A 15,705-nucleotide genomic window follows, 5' to 3' on the forward strand; every position below is an offset into this window, starting at 1 on the left:
GTGAGTCTGAAAGGGCTCCCCATGTGAAGTGCCATCAGAGCTGGGCTGTGAACATCCATAAACACTGGCTTGGCAGAGAAGGAGAAAGCATTCCAGATAGAAGGAGCTGTAGGAGCCAAAAAATTGGGTTTGGTTTTTGCAAATGGTGAGTATAGTTAGAGTGGGAGGGGAGGCTGATAAACTGAGAATGTGGAGACAAAAGAGAGATTATATAAGGGCCAGATTGCTGACTAAGAGCCTATATGCTGACTAAAGGCATGTGAACTTTGTACTTGTTTCACAGATAAGGAAGCTGAAGCACACAGATGTGAGGTAACTCACTATGATCCCAATTTAAGAGCTTGCCTTGTCGTTCAGTAAATTCATTAGTGACTGAATAAACGGTGAGTTTTAATTCTATAGACTTTTACATTTGTATTTCAAAGAAACAACCCAGACTTAATCAACATTTATAGTCTACTTTCTTCAAGGCATAACAAACATTTATACTTCAAAACAGATTTTTGTTAGAATTTTTGTGTGTGTTTAATTATTACCAAATATAGACAAATACATTTTCCTCGTTTAAAAAAATACAGATAAGGCAAGAGTACCCTTTAACCCCCATCCCAAATACAGTCCATGTATCCCATAAAGTACCCCGTGTGATCATTTGCTATGCCTCCTTCTAGAACTTTATTCAGATGTGGTTTTGTGTTTATATTTTGTTTATAGAAATAGAAAATTAGAAATTATTATAATTTGCTAGTCTCCTAGAACTTTATTCATGTGTTTGTATAAATATGTGTTTATATTTTGTTTATAGAAAATCAGAAATTATGTTATCATTTGCTATGCCTCCTTCTAGAACTTTATTCATATGTGTTTTAGAAATATGTGTTTATATTTGGCTGGGCGCGGTGGCTCACGCCGGTAGTCCCAGCACTTTGGGAGGCCGAGGCAAGCGGATCACTACATCAGGAGGTCGAGACCATCCTAGCTAACATGGTGAAACCCTGTCTCTACTAAAAATACAAAAAATTAGCTGGGTGTGGTGGCCGGCGCCTTTAGTCCCAGCTACTTGGGAGGATGAGGCAGGAGAATGGTATGAACCTGGGAGGTGGAGCTTGCAGTGAGTCGAGATCGTGCCACTGCACTCCAGCCTAGGCGACAGAGTGAGACGCTGTCTCAAAAAAAAAAAAAAGAAAGAAAGAAAGAAACGTGTTTATATTTTGTTTATAGAAATAGAAAATTAGGCCGGACGCGGTGGCTCAAGCCTGTAATCCCAGCACTTTGGGAGGCCGAGACGGGCGGATCACAAGGTCAGGAGATCGAGACCATCCTGGCTAACATGGTGAAACCCCGTCTCTACTAAAGAATACAAAAAACTAGCCGGGCGACGAGGCGGGCGCCTGTAGTCCCAGCTACTTGGGAGGCGGAGGCAGGAGAATGGCGTGAACCTGGGAGGCGGAGCTTGCAGTGAGCTGAGATCCGGCCACCACACTCCAGCCTGGGCGACAGAGCCAGACTCCGTCTCAAAAAAAAAAAAAAAAAAAAAGAAATAGAAAATTAGAAATTATATTAACATTTGCTATGCTTCCTTCTAGAACTTTATTCATATGTGTTTATATAAATGTGTTTATATTTTGTTTATAGAAATAGAAAATTAGAAATTATTTGCTATGCCTCCTTCTAGAACTTTATTCATATGTGTTTATATAAATATATGTTTATATGTTTATAGAAATAGAAAATTCAAAATTATGTTTTTTAACCCTTATTTTACCAATAGCATATACATTTAAGATGTAGACAATGATTAGTATGCAGCAGTGCTTGGCCCATAATAGGTCTCAAGAATTGCTTGCTAAAGAATGAGAGTAGGCCGAGTGCGATGGCTCACGCCTGTAATCCGAGCACTTTGGGAGGCTGAGGCAGGCGGATCACCTGAGGTCAGGAGTTCAAGACTAGCCTGGCCAACATGGTGAAACCCCGTCTCTACTAAAAATACAAAAATTAGCCAGGCGTGGTGGCGGGTACCTGTAATCCCAGCTATTTGGGAGGCTGAGACAGGAGAATCGCTTGAACCTGGGAGGTGGAGATTGCAGTGAGCTAAGATCATGCCATTGCACATCAGCCTGGGGGACAAGAGCGAGACTTGTCTCAAAAAAAAAAAAAAAAAAAGAATGAGAGTTATGTCGCTGATAAGGCTTTCAAAAGGTACTGATTAGGAAGATGGGTGGAGCTCGCAAAGTCAAAGGTCAACCAAATAATGGCGCCTATCACCAACAGGATTAAGAAGTCCTCTGCATAGATGGCTGGATTGTCAGCCCCACAGTTCATGATTTCCAAATAGGATCACTGAGAAATAATTTACTCCCAGATCCTTACTAGACTGGAGGCTAACACTGGCATTTCATTAGCCATGCTGCAGAGAACAAACACATCCTACAGCCTCTTTGCCTGGCAAACAGCCCAATATTTGAAATAGAACCTAATCCTGGAGTGAGACCGAGTGCTGACTTGTTTCTGATGTGATAAAAACGCAGCACTCAGCTCTGGGTGGGCTGGCCTTCACAAATCTGATTAGCAGCCTTAGTAGCAGCAAGCGTAGCAGCTATGATGAAATAAATGCTCTCTTTCCAGAAGAGCAGGCTTTTTCTTTTAGAGGAACTGCAACTGTAGAGCTAATTAATCTAGAAGGCCAAGGGCATTACGGTTAGAGAGAGGAGGCAAGACCACTTCTATTTGAGAGAGGAGATGGCTTTTACTAGCATTTTTATCACTTCTGAAATGTGCTCATAGCAAAGATCCATCTTCCCCATCTTCCCAGGCTAAAAATACTGCATTTAAAATTAGGATTCACTTTTTGTCCAAGCCATGAATAATAGTAGAGTGTTTAACTTGCTAATTGAATTGTTTCCTAGATCACCCTAGGTAATAATTAACAACCCAGAACTATGAGATAGTCTACTCTATTGCTACAAACCTATCACTCTGATCCTCTCATACAGAGATATTGCCTGAACTGTACTAACTTCAAAATATAGGTGAAATAAGCAGCACTTTTTCAGTTAGAAAGCATTTCCTGAGTACTGACTGTGTGCCAGGCACAGGATTAGGAACTCACAGGGAGGTGTGGTGGCGATTTCAGGGACTCACTGAAAGCAGAACTTGACCTTTCAAAGAGAGAATGACAGAGCCTAGATAAAAAGCAGAGTAAAGGAAGACTAAAAAATTGAAATATTTGGAAAACAGTCTTGTTGTTTTTTCCTCTAGGTTTTACTGAATTTCAGCATCCTTAAAAGCTGAAAAGTACCATCAGCTGTAATAAAAATTTCAAAATAATCTTTAAAATACAATTTCAGGTGGATTCCTGTAAGAGATGAACTGAGTTTTAATTAGGAAAAGTTTTTCTGATATGGTATAAATATCTCCCACTGAGTGTTAGCTGTCTACTCAATTTGGCATCAGTGTTTTTCAATAAACATAGTGATTCACTCATGAATGGAGGTAAAAATGAATGTGCCAGAAAAACAAAGCTTGGGTTCATGACTAGTATTCAAGTCTTAAGGCATTTACTTGACTACATTTAAGTTACTCTCGTTATGGATCTGATAAAACTTTCTTTAAAAGAGCTTTCCTATGGCTCTCTAGCACTAACTCAGACATTAATCTCTCTCCTACTCATTTTTAAGGTGCCAGGTTAGCAACCAGGTGCCAAAATTCATATACAAGAGTGAACTGAGAACAACTTGCCCCATTTAGGCATTCCTGTTAAATATAGATTCAAACTCTTTTTAAAAAAGATTTGGAATTTATGGGCATAGATGGGTAGAAATAAAGCGGTACCCTTTCTTCTATCAGATGCTGCCACCTTCTTGGGAGGTGAAATGCAGTGGGTATGCAGCCTTGCAGAAAGCCTGTAAAGAGCTTGAATGAGGCTTTCTTGCACCTATTTTAGTGACTGTCCTCAAACAAATATAGATTTGAGTGCTCTCGTTTGTGATCTCTTTTCAGATACTTAAGAATAGACAAATGACCATTTATTTTATTTTACTTTATTTTATTTTATTTTATTTTATTGAGATGGAGTCTTGCTCTGTAGCCCAAGCTGAAATGCAGTGGTGTGATCTCGGCTCACTGCAGTCTCCACCTCCGGGGCTCAAATGATTCTCCTCGTGCCTCAGCCTCCCGAGTAGCTGGGACTACAGGCGCATGCCACCACACCCGACTAATTTTTTGTATTTTAGTAGAGACAGGATTTCACTATGTTGCCCAGGGTGTTCTCGAACTCCTGAGCTCAGGCGATCCACCTGTCTCAGTCTCCCAAAGTGGTGGGATTACAGGTGTGAGTCATCGCACCCAGCCAACAAATGATCATTTTTTAATTTTATTTTATTTATTTATTTTTTTTGAGACGGAGTCTCGCTCTGTAGCCCGGGCTGGAGTGCAGTGGCCGGATCTCAGCTCACTGCAAGCTCCGCCTCCCGGGTTTACGCCATTCTCCCGCCTCAGCCTCTCGAGTAACTGGGACTACAGGCGCCCGCCACATCGCCCGGCTAGTTTTTTTGTATTTTTTTTAGTAGAGATGGGGTTTCACCGTCTTAGCCAGGATGGTCTCGATCTCCTGACCTCGTGATCCACCCGTCTTGGCCTCTCAAAGTGCTGGGATTACAGGCTTGAGCCACCGCGCCCCGCCAAATGATCATTTTTAAGACAGTGTTGATAAAGTTCTGCCTGCACCAGTCAATATGCTGCAGTTTTTTAAAAGCCTCCTCAATTTCAGGCTAAAAACAACAAAAGTTTAGGTCTCTCTCATGCTACATGTCTAGAAAAATGTATTGACTAAGGTAAAGTGCACTGGTTTCAGGTATAGCTGGATCAAGATACTCCAAAGTGTTCTTTAGGGATCCACCCTCTGGTTCCCTCAGTTCTTCTTTCCTTTGTGTTGGCTCCAGTCTCAAGCAGCCTCCACCAGTTCCAGGCTGACATCCACATAACTCCAAGTCCAGGGGGGAAATAGGTGTTTTTTGTTTTTTGTTTTGTTTTGTTTGTTTTTTCCCAGGAATTCCAACAAAAATCCCAGAGTCACCTTAACTAGAATATGTGAGTTTCATATCCATCTCTGAACCACTCACTAGAAAGAAGAAGATTGAAATGCACTGAATAGCCTGGAGCTCATGGGGGGATTAGCCCCATCCAAATCAAGTAAGCTGAAAATGGGAGAGGACTAGTCCGTCAAGGAAAATCCAGGTAATGTTACCAGATGAAGGGAGGATGAATGTTAATGCAAGCCCAAACTACTGTTTGTATTATATGGTCTGAGGCTTAAAATGCTGTGACTCCCTGCCTGGTTTCAGGCCCTGATGGTTTTCCTATTACAGAGGGTAGTAATAACGTCCACTGTGTTCCCTTAACAATTGTAAAGAAGGTTACTCAATTTTATTTATCCAACAAGCAGATATTGAGTGTCTATAATATACTAGAAACTCTGCCACCTGATGGGAATCCAAAGTCTAATAAAAGACAGTCTCTGCCTTCAAAGAACTTCTGGGAACAAGGACAATAAAACAAAACTACAAATTACTGTTCTACTAAAAGACATATATATATATAAAGTATAGCATGACATTTGACCTGAAACTTATTCGTCATTGAATTTACTTTTCTAGATCAATTCTGAATCTCACAAAATGCACTTAAATCTAATTTTCAAAACAGAAAAATCTAGTATTTTTCATGAGAATAATATTATTTAAATAGCCACATTTCAGGACCCAAAGATCGAAGTCTAGAATGTAGCATCCTTGTTTTACTGTCAATCAGGATTTCAAAGGAGACATACACGTGGTGTTCTAAGACTGTGTGAAAGTGAAGGTGACCTTGAAAGCAGTTCTTGTTTTGTTTTCAAACGAAAATAATAAATGCTGCAGGGACATAACTGTCACACATTCTTTGAGACAGAACAGCCAGCAATTTGCAGTCCCATCTGCCATTTAAACTGCTGCAGGATTCTCTGGTAAAGACTGCTTTATGCTAAAGCAGGTAGTGCCAGGTTAGTACAAATGACAGACAAGAGACAGCTGTGTCGACAGCCAGAGCGAAGCCCTGGACAGGCTAACAGAAGAGATTCATTCCTCCTCAACTTGTAACATCTTCAGAAATCAGAGGAAATTGTATGAAATATAATAGACGAGAAGAATTTGTGAGTGAAACTTGGAAGTATTCCTGAAATTAAGTCAAGCGGTGGTATTTCTTTTTCTCTTTGGCTAGAAATTCATATTAAGATAGAAAAAAGTGGACATTTAAGATTTAAGGAAGGTTTTTTTTTTTTTTTTTGAGACGGAGTCTTGCTCTGTCGCCCAGGCTAGAGTGCAGTGGCCGGATCTCAGCTCACTGCAAGTTCCGCCTCCCGGGTTTAAGCCATTCTCCTGCCTCAGCCTCCCAAGTAGCTGGGACTACAGGCGCCCGCCACCTCGCCCGGCTAGTTTTTTGTATTTTTTAGTAGAGACGGGGTTTCACCGTGTTAGCCAGGATGGTCTTGATCTGCTGACCTCGTGATCCGCCCATCTCGGCCTCCCAAAGTGCTGGGATTACAGGCTTGAGCCACCGCACCCGGCCCAAGGAAGGTTTTAAAACATGGAGACTAGTCTTCATTTACTTTCATTCCAGAAACACCTATTGAGCACCTGTAATGTGCCTCATCTTATGCAAGGCAACACTAATGCAAAAACGAATGTTACACAATACTTGTCCTTGTCTTGCTGTCTATTGGGGGAGATAAGGGCATAAACAAATAGTTACAGCATTATGTTACATATGCTGTAACAGGCTTTTACAAGGAAGAGAGAGAGGCTCATGGAGAAAGTCATGTTTAAGAGGAGTCTTCAAAGGTGTGCAGTAGTTCACTAAGTTGACAAGGTCAAGGAGGACCCATGTAGTGAAAGTCATGAAGGAATAAATTATGTCATGTACAGGGAAGGAGCAAAGGAGAGCCATTGAAGGCTTTTGAATAAGGGAATGACATGATCAAGGTTTTGACTCTGAAAAAAATCGTTCTGTGGGTATTAGGAAGGTTTAGACTGAAGAGAGGAAGAGTCCGGAAGTAGGAACACCTGTCAGGGGGCTCTGGCAGGCATTCAGACTGAACTCTAAGGGAGGGCAATGAGGTTGGAGCAAGGGGACGTGCTGGTTAGCTGCTAGGCAAGTAGAAATGACAGGACCTGGTGATGGGGAGGGGAGGGAATGAAGAAGTGAGAGACATCCAAGATTCCCAGGCTAGGCTGGCTTCAGGGGTGTGTAATTTGTGCAACTGCACAGCCACCCCCACCCCCACCACCACCCCACTCAGGAGAGTCCCACGCTACGTTTAATGCTCTTTCACTGTCTTTACCTTAATAACAATAGAGGGGCTCCACATTTGTGCCCTGCTAATCATGCAGCCAGTCCTGTTCCCAAGTCTCCGCCTTGAGCTAAGGGGTGGATTATGGTGCCAATAATTGAAATGGGAAACAGAAGAAAGAAGACATTTTGTTCTAGGAGAGCTGGGTGGAGAGGTTTCAGTTTTGCCACAGATGAATTTCACGTACCTATGGATCATTGAGGTAGAGATATTCAGTGGCCTGTTAGAAATGGTATGTAAATTCCAAGGGAGGTACAAGCTAGAGAGATGGGAATTGGAGGTTGTGGAGAGTCCAAGTGATGCACCCCTGGATATGGATGAGTAGAGGGAGAAGAAAAGAGGACAGAACCTTTGGTAGCACCAGTGTTTAAGGGATCAGAGAAGGGCAAGATAAATGGGAGAGGAGGGGTCAAAGCCTTGTGGGAAAATTCTGGAATTATGTCCTGGAAGCTAAGGAGAAAGGAGTCTCAAGAAGGAGGGTGTGATCATCTGAAGCATAAGCCACAAAGAGATCAAATAAGATCACAGTGGGAAAATGTCCGTTGCATTCAGCAATTAGAAAGTCAAGGGCACTTACCAAGAACAGTGGTGGGATGGAAGCCACACTGCCATGGAATGGAAGAGGAACTTGGGGAAAGCAGAGAATAAGAGCAAACTATAATTTCAAGAACCTGAGCTATGAAGCCAACGGAAGGAGAGGGAGTGTAGAGTATTTATCCCTCGTTCTAGCCACATTTGCCTAGAGCAGGAGCATGGAATCAAAGCTCAAGCTTTGATTGAGCAGACCCTGAGATTTGCTCAATCCTTCCTTTGGCTTCATAACTCAGGTTCTTGAAAGTACAGTTTGCCCTTATTCTCTGCTTTCCCCAAGTTCCTCCTCCATTCCATGGCAGTGTGGCTTCCATCTCCACTGCTGGAGCGCAATGGTGCAATCTTGGCTCACTGCAATCTCCGCCTCCTAGTTTCAAGCGATTCTCCTGCCTCAGCTCCCGAGTAGCTGGGACTACAGGCCCCTGCCACCACGCCTGGCTAATTTTTGTATTTTTAGTAGAGACAGATTTCACTATGTTGCACAGATTGGTCTTGAACTGCTGACCTCATGATCCACCCGCCTCACGCCCCTTACAGGCACCAGCCACCGTGCCTGCCGCCCTTGACTTGCTAACTGCTGAATGCAATGGACATTTTCCCACTGTGATCTTATTTTATCTCTGTGGCTTATGCTTCAGATCTCCCTCTTGAAACTCTTTTCTCCTTAGCTCAATCTTTGATTCCATGAGCAAATCTCCAGAGCTCAAGCTTTGATTCCATGCAATGCAGGGTTTGTGTTGTTTTTACCTAAAACAGGAGGAGACTGAGCAAGTATATGAGAGCACTGAACTCCTAGATGAGAGGAGGGCATACTTCTGGGAGAGAAGCACAAAAGATAAAGGTGGAAGGGGAGGTAGACAAATTCAGATAAAGTGGTCGGAAGCTGAGTGTTACACACACTCCTCCCCCTGCACGTATACAGGCAAAATTTTAAAAACTGAATTCTCTCAGTAGTGTTCAATTTACTACTGCAAGTGAGGTGATCGGGAGAGCAAGCAGGCTTCTGAACAGTGCTGAACGTAAATGACCTTTTGCAATGGGAGAGGACGCTGACCAGGGACAGGTAGCAAAGGAGGGCTCGGCTGCTGTGAGAGCAGAGGCTAGGCTCAAGAAAGAAAAGGAGCTGAAAGATGCTTGCAGTGTGTGCACATGAAAATACGAAACTCTGGCCCAGGGTATTAAAAGCTCAACAGGAAGAAAAGACATTTGCCTTTTAATATTTTTCTTTTAATTAAGCCCTGAAGACCCTCCATTGCAAGTCTACAGCCTCCCAACAGCAAGGGCTTTCTCGGTGTTCTCAGGCTACCCAGCCCGTGCAGAAGATCCTAAGCCTCAGTAGAGGCAAAACCTCCCCAGGCTGTAGCAGGGCAAGCGCTGATTTGGTGAATAATTAATGCCTCACTCACCTAGACCCCAGGCTCCTGCCTGCCTCTGACTCGTGCAGGCTTACAAACTCGTAAAGCAGCTGACTCTATGGTCTAATGATTAAACTTCTCTGGGCCTTATGTCGTGGCAGTTAAAAACTGACCAGCTAGCCGCTTAAACTCTTCTCCCTGAGATGACTAGAAAACATGCCAAGTCTCCTGACTGGACTAACAACTAACTATGCTCCCTGAATTCCAGCCACATTTGCCGGGAGCAGGACTCCAAGTTTTGACTGTGTCCGTTGCTAAGGATAGCAGAATGGGCGGTGGTGTCCCGTCACCAACCTCTTTTCCCTCTCCAACCCCTAGAAGATGGTGAGCTTCTATGTACCCCTAATTTCACCAGGCAGGTTACACTGTGTTGTTAGAGACCCTTCTTGAGAGGCCCTCTCCCGACCTCACCATTTGCACACCGTGGAGGATCGTCGAGATGCGTTGTGGGGAAGTGCTCTCATGAAAGACTTCCACTTCCTGGCTGTGTCAACTCTTCCACGGCGAGATGGGAAAGGAAGTCAGTAACAATAATAGTGTCATTTGAGGAATTACCTGAGTTAAAACCATCATCTGGATACAGGCAGGAAGATTTTATTTTATTTTATTTTATTTTATTTATTTATTTTTGAGACGTAGTTTTGCTCTTGTCGCCCAGGCTGGAGTGCAATGGCGCGATCTCGGCTCACTGCAACCTCCTTCTCTCAGGTTCAAGCGATTTTCCTGCTTCAGCCTCCCGAGTAGCTGGGATTACAGGCACCCACCACCACGCCCAGCTAATTTTTGTAGTTTTAGCAGGACGGGGTTTCACCATGTTGGAAGTAGATTTTTAAAAAACAGAACTAGCCGTTCAATTCAATGCCGTGACCACCTGGGTAACAGGGACTACAGAGAGGTCCTGAATAAATGTGTGCGCAAAGAATTGCAGGGCGCACAGCGCTTCCCCTCCTTCCTAGGAAGACACTGTAGAAGTCGCGCCCATCCCAAGCTCTTGGATACTAGGGGCGGAAAGGAAGTGTCACTTTCTAAAGAACAAACACGACAGGTCGACCCTGTTTCTAAAGGGTTAATCCGCCTTCCCCGAGCGCACTGCACAACAGTTTTAGCCGTGAGCACGTTTGGTGATTCACTTCTTGCGAACGTAAATGCGCGAGTCCGCGGTAGGTCCCGCCGGCCCCCTGGCTGGGCGACTTGAACACCCACCTCGGAGACGCCCTCACGCATCCGCCCCCCTCGCTGGACGGCCCAGTCGCTCGCCGTTCTGGGGCGCGCACCCCGGGGCGGACCCGCGCTGGGACTGGGAAGCGCCCCAGCCCCGCAGCGATCGCAGACACGGCTTTCAAACAAAAGAGGCGCCCCGGGGGGTGGGACCGGGACCTCACCCGGTACTCGCAGAGTTGCGGCCGCCCGCCCCTTCAGCCCCGGCACTCCGTGTGCGCATGAGCAGAGGCGCCTCCCTCTGTTCCTCCCAAGGCTAAACTTTCTAATTCCCTTCTTTGGGCTCGGGGGCTGCCAGGACCGTGGCGAGCGCTCGCGTCGCCGGGTGAGGAGAACAAAGTGGCTCCGCGATTTTTCCCCCTTTCCAGCCCACCCCCCGCTTCCGTGGGAGCGACAGGAAATGGAAGGGCGCCTCTACTCTCTTTGCACATTTGCCTTTTTTCCCCTCCTTTTCACCTCTATAGAAAGGAAGACGGGAAGAAAGGGCAGGCGGCTCGGCGGGCGTCTTCTCCACTCCTCTACCGTGTCCCCGTGGCTGCAGGGAGCCAGCATGGGTCTTCTCCAGGTGTTAGCTTTCAGTTTCTTAGGTAATTCCGTGGAAACCGTGCGGGGAGGCGGATGGACTTGGGCATGGGGAAGGAAAACCCAAAAGCTGTTTGCTCACCTTCGAGGGAGACTGGGGGCTTGGGAGAGGGGCTGGATGGAAATGACGCCCCTAGGATTAAACGCCACCGCCCTTGCTTAGGTGGTGGCTGGAGACGGCGCACGCTGAGTGCCGCGGGCCCCGCATCCCCCGGGCCCCGCATCCCCCGGGCTCTGCGCCCAAACCCCGGCCCCTGCGGGCTCCCGCGGCCCCCGCTCAGGGTTTTGCACCCTCGGCCGGTTCACCCTGGGTTTCCCCACCGCGGAGGGCAGGTTCCCTGGGGTTGGCGGTAGTGACTGAGGAGGGCTCTCCAAAAATCCATTGCCCAGGAAAGTGCCTGAGCTGAGCGGAGGCTTCATTCTGGGAACAGATGGGGGCCATGTGGCTTTAATTACCCATCTCTGTTTGTCTCCGGATGGCACCAGAAACAGCTGGACCTGGCGCTTCCCTGGAATGGCGAAGCCTTGAAACCACCCCAGAGCCCCAGGGCTCCCCCACCTCCGGAAAGCGGCGTCCACCGCGAGACCCGGCGCCTCGCCCCCAGCGAAGCGCCGGTGACCCTCTCGCGTGCACGCACACGCACTCTCGCGCCCCGTGCTCACAGATTTCCACGCGCACACTCACACCGAGGATGCGTGGGCTGCCGCGTGCACGCGGGTTCACATGCGTGGGTGTGTGGCGCTTGGGGGGTCAGCCTCCCTGCGCCGGGCTCCAGGCACGTCTAGGTGGAGAGTCTATACATCCACCCTTTGTTGTGGGAGCTGCTCCCCGGGGCTGATCAGGGTGGGCGCTAGCGTCGGTGGGTTTCCCAGGAGGGAGGCTCTCGCTGCTGGACAGACCTGATGACGTGTGTGGATTTCTTTCCGTGTCGTCCTTTCCGAGTCCCTGCCTTCCCAGCCTCTCCTGCGCTCATCTCTCCATTGTCCTTTCTGTGCATTTTGCTTTCTTCCGAATGGACTGCCCTCTCTCCGCACCCACTCCCCCGCCCCCGCTTTTTGGTTTTGTTCGGACTCTACTCCCTGCTTGTGTGCCCCCAACCCTGTCGCCTGTCCTTCCCGCAGCCCTGTGCGGAGCCCGAGTGCGCGCTCAAGAACCCGAGTTCAGCTACGGCTGCGCCGAAGGCAGTTGCTACCCCGCCACGGGCGACCTTCTCATCGGCCGAGCACAGAGGCTTTCGGTGACCTCGACGTGCGGGCTGCACAAGCCCGAGCCCTACTGTATCGTCAGCCACTTGCAGGTGAGGGCTGAGAGCGGGGTTCGAGGCTCTTCTAGCGCCTCCTCCCGTCCAGACCTAAGGGGCAGGCCCTGGGGACTCCGCATCCTTCCAGCAATCCAGAGAGGAAGAGCAGCCAGCCGGGGAGTCCCGGGATTAGACTGGTAGCTCACCCTTTCGCCCCATCTCAGTTTGCACAGTTGCATCCGCCACACATTTCCTGCTGGCGCGGTCAGTATGGAAAGGCAGGACTGCCGAGAGTCCTGGCTGCCCCAACCCAGCGCCTCCAAAGGCCTGATTGTGTGTGTGTGTGTTTTAATCTTTAGTTTTGGAAGTGTGCATTAAAGGTGATTTATCCTCTTTTTAAAATCCAGTGATCTTGGGTTCCGCCCCCGCCCCCAACCGCATTTTCACTTGAGTAAAGAGGATTCCAGCACTGACAGGCGTCTTGCAAGGTGATTCCAATCACTGAACGAACCCGTTTTCCTCCCCTCACTTGGTGCTGTTCCCAACTAGATATCAGGATCAGATGCTTGCTTTCCCGCAATGCCCTGATTGCCATGGTACCCTGATAAAGACCACAGTGAAATTTCAGGGTGTTACCTGTTTCTAAAAGAGGGCCCAAATTTTAGATTTCAGGGGTCATATTTATACAAACTCAAAAGTAATTTTAAAAGAAGACACAAAGTATAAAATATCCAGAATCAGAACACTTTTCCTTCATTTTTAAAAAGGAAGCTGGCCGGGTGCAAAATGACTCACGCCTGTAATCCCAGCACTTAGGGAGGCTGAGGTGGGAGGATCACTGGAGCCCAAGAGTTCAAGACCAGCCTAGACAACATAGACTCTGTCTCTACAAAAAATTTTAAAAACTTAGCTGGGCGTGGTGGTCCACACCTGTGGTTTCAGCTATCTGGGAGGCTGAGGTGGGAGGATTACTTGAGCCCATTAGGTCGAGGCTGCAGTAAGCGATAATCAGGCCACTGCATTCCAGCTTGATCAACAAAGGGAGACCCTGTCTCAAAAAAATTTTTAAATGAAAAAAGGCTGATATTTCTGGCCTCTAACAAAAGCGGAAAGTATCAGTCTCACATTCAGGGCAAGTTCCAAGCTAATTGCCCAGAATGTGTTCAGCCCACCCACCTGTACAGTTGCCCTTCAGAAGGAGGACAGAGTATTGTGTGTGGTTTGCACAGCAGATCCCTTAAAATGGAGTCACTTTTACAAAGCAAAAAGCCCATTCTAGAGACCTGATAAATTAGACCAAAGGAATGTGGTAAAGTGGATTCCGTTCATTTGCTTCCAGGTTTATACGGAGATGTCTAGACTGCTTCCTCCTGATTAGAAGGGAGGCTGTAATTACACTTTTTTAAACTTTTTTTTTGGAGTTCTGGTGATTGTTCTCCAGTACTAGTTTCCTTGACTACAAGTTATTGAAGGCAGTTGATGTTACTTTTCTAATATTAGCATTTACATTTTACCTACAATATTATGCTAACATTTTCTTGAGAGGCCAGGACATCCTGTAAATGAATCACCAGATTCTGAAATCAACTTTGACCAAAATGAGAATCAGACTGTTTCTATTAAAAGCAACTTGAAAGACTATCCTTTCAGAGATGATTTCTATAGTTCGTTACTGGAGAAGTTTCTCTGAATGTGTAGGGAGCATCAGAAACCACAAGAAAGAGGCGCAGCAGTCTCTCCTGAGTGTGAAGCTGGCTCTTGGTGTTGCTTCTTGGTTCTTCTCTTCCTTTGGGAGAGGAAGAGGAAGAGGATGCAGTCTTAGTAGTTTCCCTTAAAAAAATAAAAATAAAAATAAGCAACTAGAGCCAGGCTCTCTGGTATATATGATTAGCCATGCATTTGTGAAGTGCTTTTCACAGATAGCAGGGCCTAAAGAAAGGGACTGGACATGTGCTTTTCTCAAACATCTAGTGGGCATCAAGATTGAGAGAGGAAGCTTGTTTTATCCAGGCTCCCAATGCATCCCTGGCTTTTGGTCTCTGTTTTTTAGACAGTACACCTTGCCAGTCTCCAAATCCTTTTGAGAAGAAGGTAATAACTAACTAAATACAATGTGAAATACAATGTAAAAGTACAGTCAGTTAATTGTGTCCTTATAAGAATATTACGCTTAATCAAATGCTGTTTGTAACATACATGTGAGTCTCTTGTATATTTCAGTCTTAGTCTCATTTTCAGACTTAAGAATAATCTGTATTTGAGAAAATGTAGGTACAGAGCAAAGCTCCATGTAGAAAGGGAGCTATTAAGCTCTGTTGTTTATGATTTGCCTTGACGGAATGCACAGAAAGTAGGTAACTCTCCTAACCCAACTTCCCCGGGTGGCTCTGGCTCCCATTTTAGGAAAAAGAGAGAAATTCAACGCTACCCTAAAACTTACAGTCTATCTTCATCCTAGTTCATGACCATGTTGGGGTTCTTTGAACAGGTCCCAGATTATAGTGGTCCCAACATGGTCTGGTCCTCCCAACAGTCTGGCCCTCCCTTCCCCAGATACTCTGAGCAATTTGCAGGTTAGCCTGCATGCCCCAACCACTGATTCACTGCCCGGGCAGGGTGGAAATGAAGAAGTCTTGTTCTGTGGTTCCCAAAGCTTCTCTAAATACTTCTGCCTAATATTTGGTTTCTGCTTCATTTAGGTTTTAGAAAATCAGGCCAAGCGAATTGTATTTTTTCCTCTCATTTTTAGTTTGCTTTCTGTCAGCAAAAATTCTCTAATATCTCCTCTGCATTTTACTGTAGAGTAAGCTCCTCTGTTTATTGAGATTAAGGTTTAAGCCTAGAAATTTGATTTTGGTTAGATTAATAGCTTGAGGAAACAATGCCCTCTTTTACTTTAGACCTTGAATTTGCAAGGAAGGAGGAAATTATTTTCAAGAGTATTTTAGACTCAGCAAGTTAAAAGTGAAAGATGTGATACAAATCACCAAAGCAATTTTCACACATTCATTTTTCTTGAAGCTAATAGGTTGATTTTTGTATTGTGGGCTTGATGGGGTTTTTTAAATTAAAAATGTTTTTAATGAGGTTGCTTTCTAGACTGATGAACTCAACTTTGTTTTCAGGAGGACAAAAAATGCTTCATATGCAATTCCCAAGATCCTTATCATGAGACCCTGAATCCTGACAGCCATCTCATTGAAAATGTGGTCACTACATTTGCGCCAAACCGCCTTAAGATTTGGTGGCAATCTGAAAATGGTATGTGGTTGGT

At 45.8% G+C, this 15,705-nt stretch overlaps 1 protein-coding gene and 1 pseudogene across 4 annotated transcripts in view; both read left to right on the plus strand.

The window, feature by feature from the left end:
* Nucleotides 1-10,821: 10,821 nt before the first annotated feature.
* Nucleotides 10,822-15,705, plus strand: part of LAMB1 (laminin subunit beta 1) — an 85,423-nt gene continuing 80,539 nt past the window's right edge. Inside the window, exons 1-4 of one of the 4 annotated variants that reach the window (XM_033194169.1) lie at nucleotides 10,822-10,947; nucleotides 11,073-11,195; nucleotides 12,313-12,488; nucleotides 15,557-15,692. In XM_033194169.1, coding sequence (XP_033050060.1) covers nucleotides 11,159-11,195; nucleotides 12,313-12,488; nucleotides 15,557-15,692 — 349 coding nt within the window. In that variant the 5' untranslated portion in view covers nucleotides 10,822-10,947; nucleotides 11,073-11,158. Of the gene's footprint in view, nucleotides 10,951-11,071; nucleotides 11,196-12,312; nucleotides 12,489-12,838; nucleotides 12,920-15,556; nucleotides 15,693-15,705 lie in introns of those variants that run through there. The other 3 variants (XM_033194171.1, XM_033194170.1, XM_033194173.1) reach the window with 3 other exon arrangements.
* LOC117073933 lies at nucleotides 14,066-14,257 on the plus strand (annotated as a pseudogene).

Source organism: Trachypithecus francoisi, unplaced genomic scaffold (assembly GCF_009764315.1).
Source record: "Trachypithecus francoisi isolate TF-2019V2 unplaced genomic scaffold, Tfra_2.0 Lachesis_group4, whole genome shotgun sequence".
NCBI lineage: Eukaryota > Metazoa > Chordata > Mammalia > Primates > Cercopithecidae > Trachypithecus > Trachypithecus francoisi.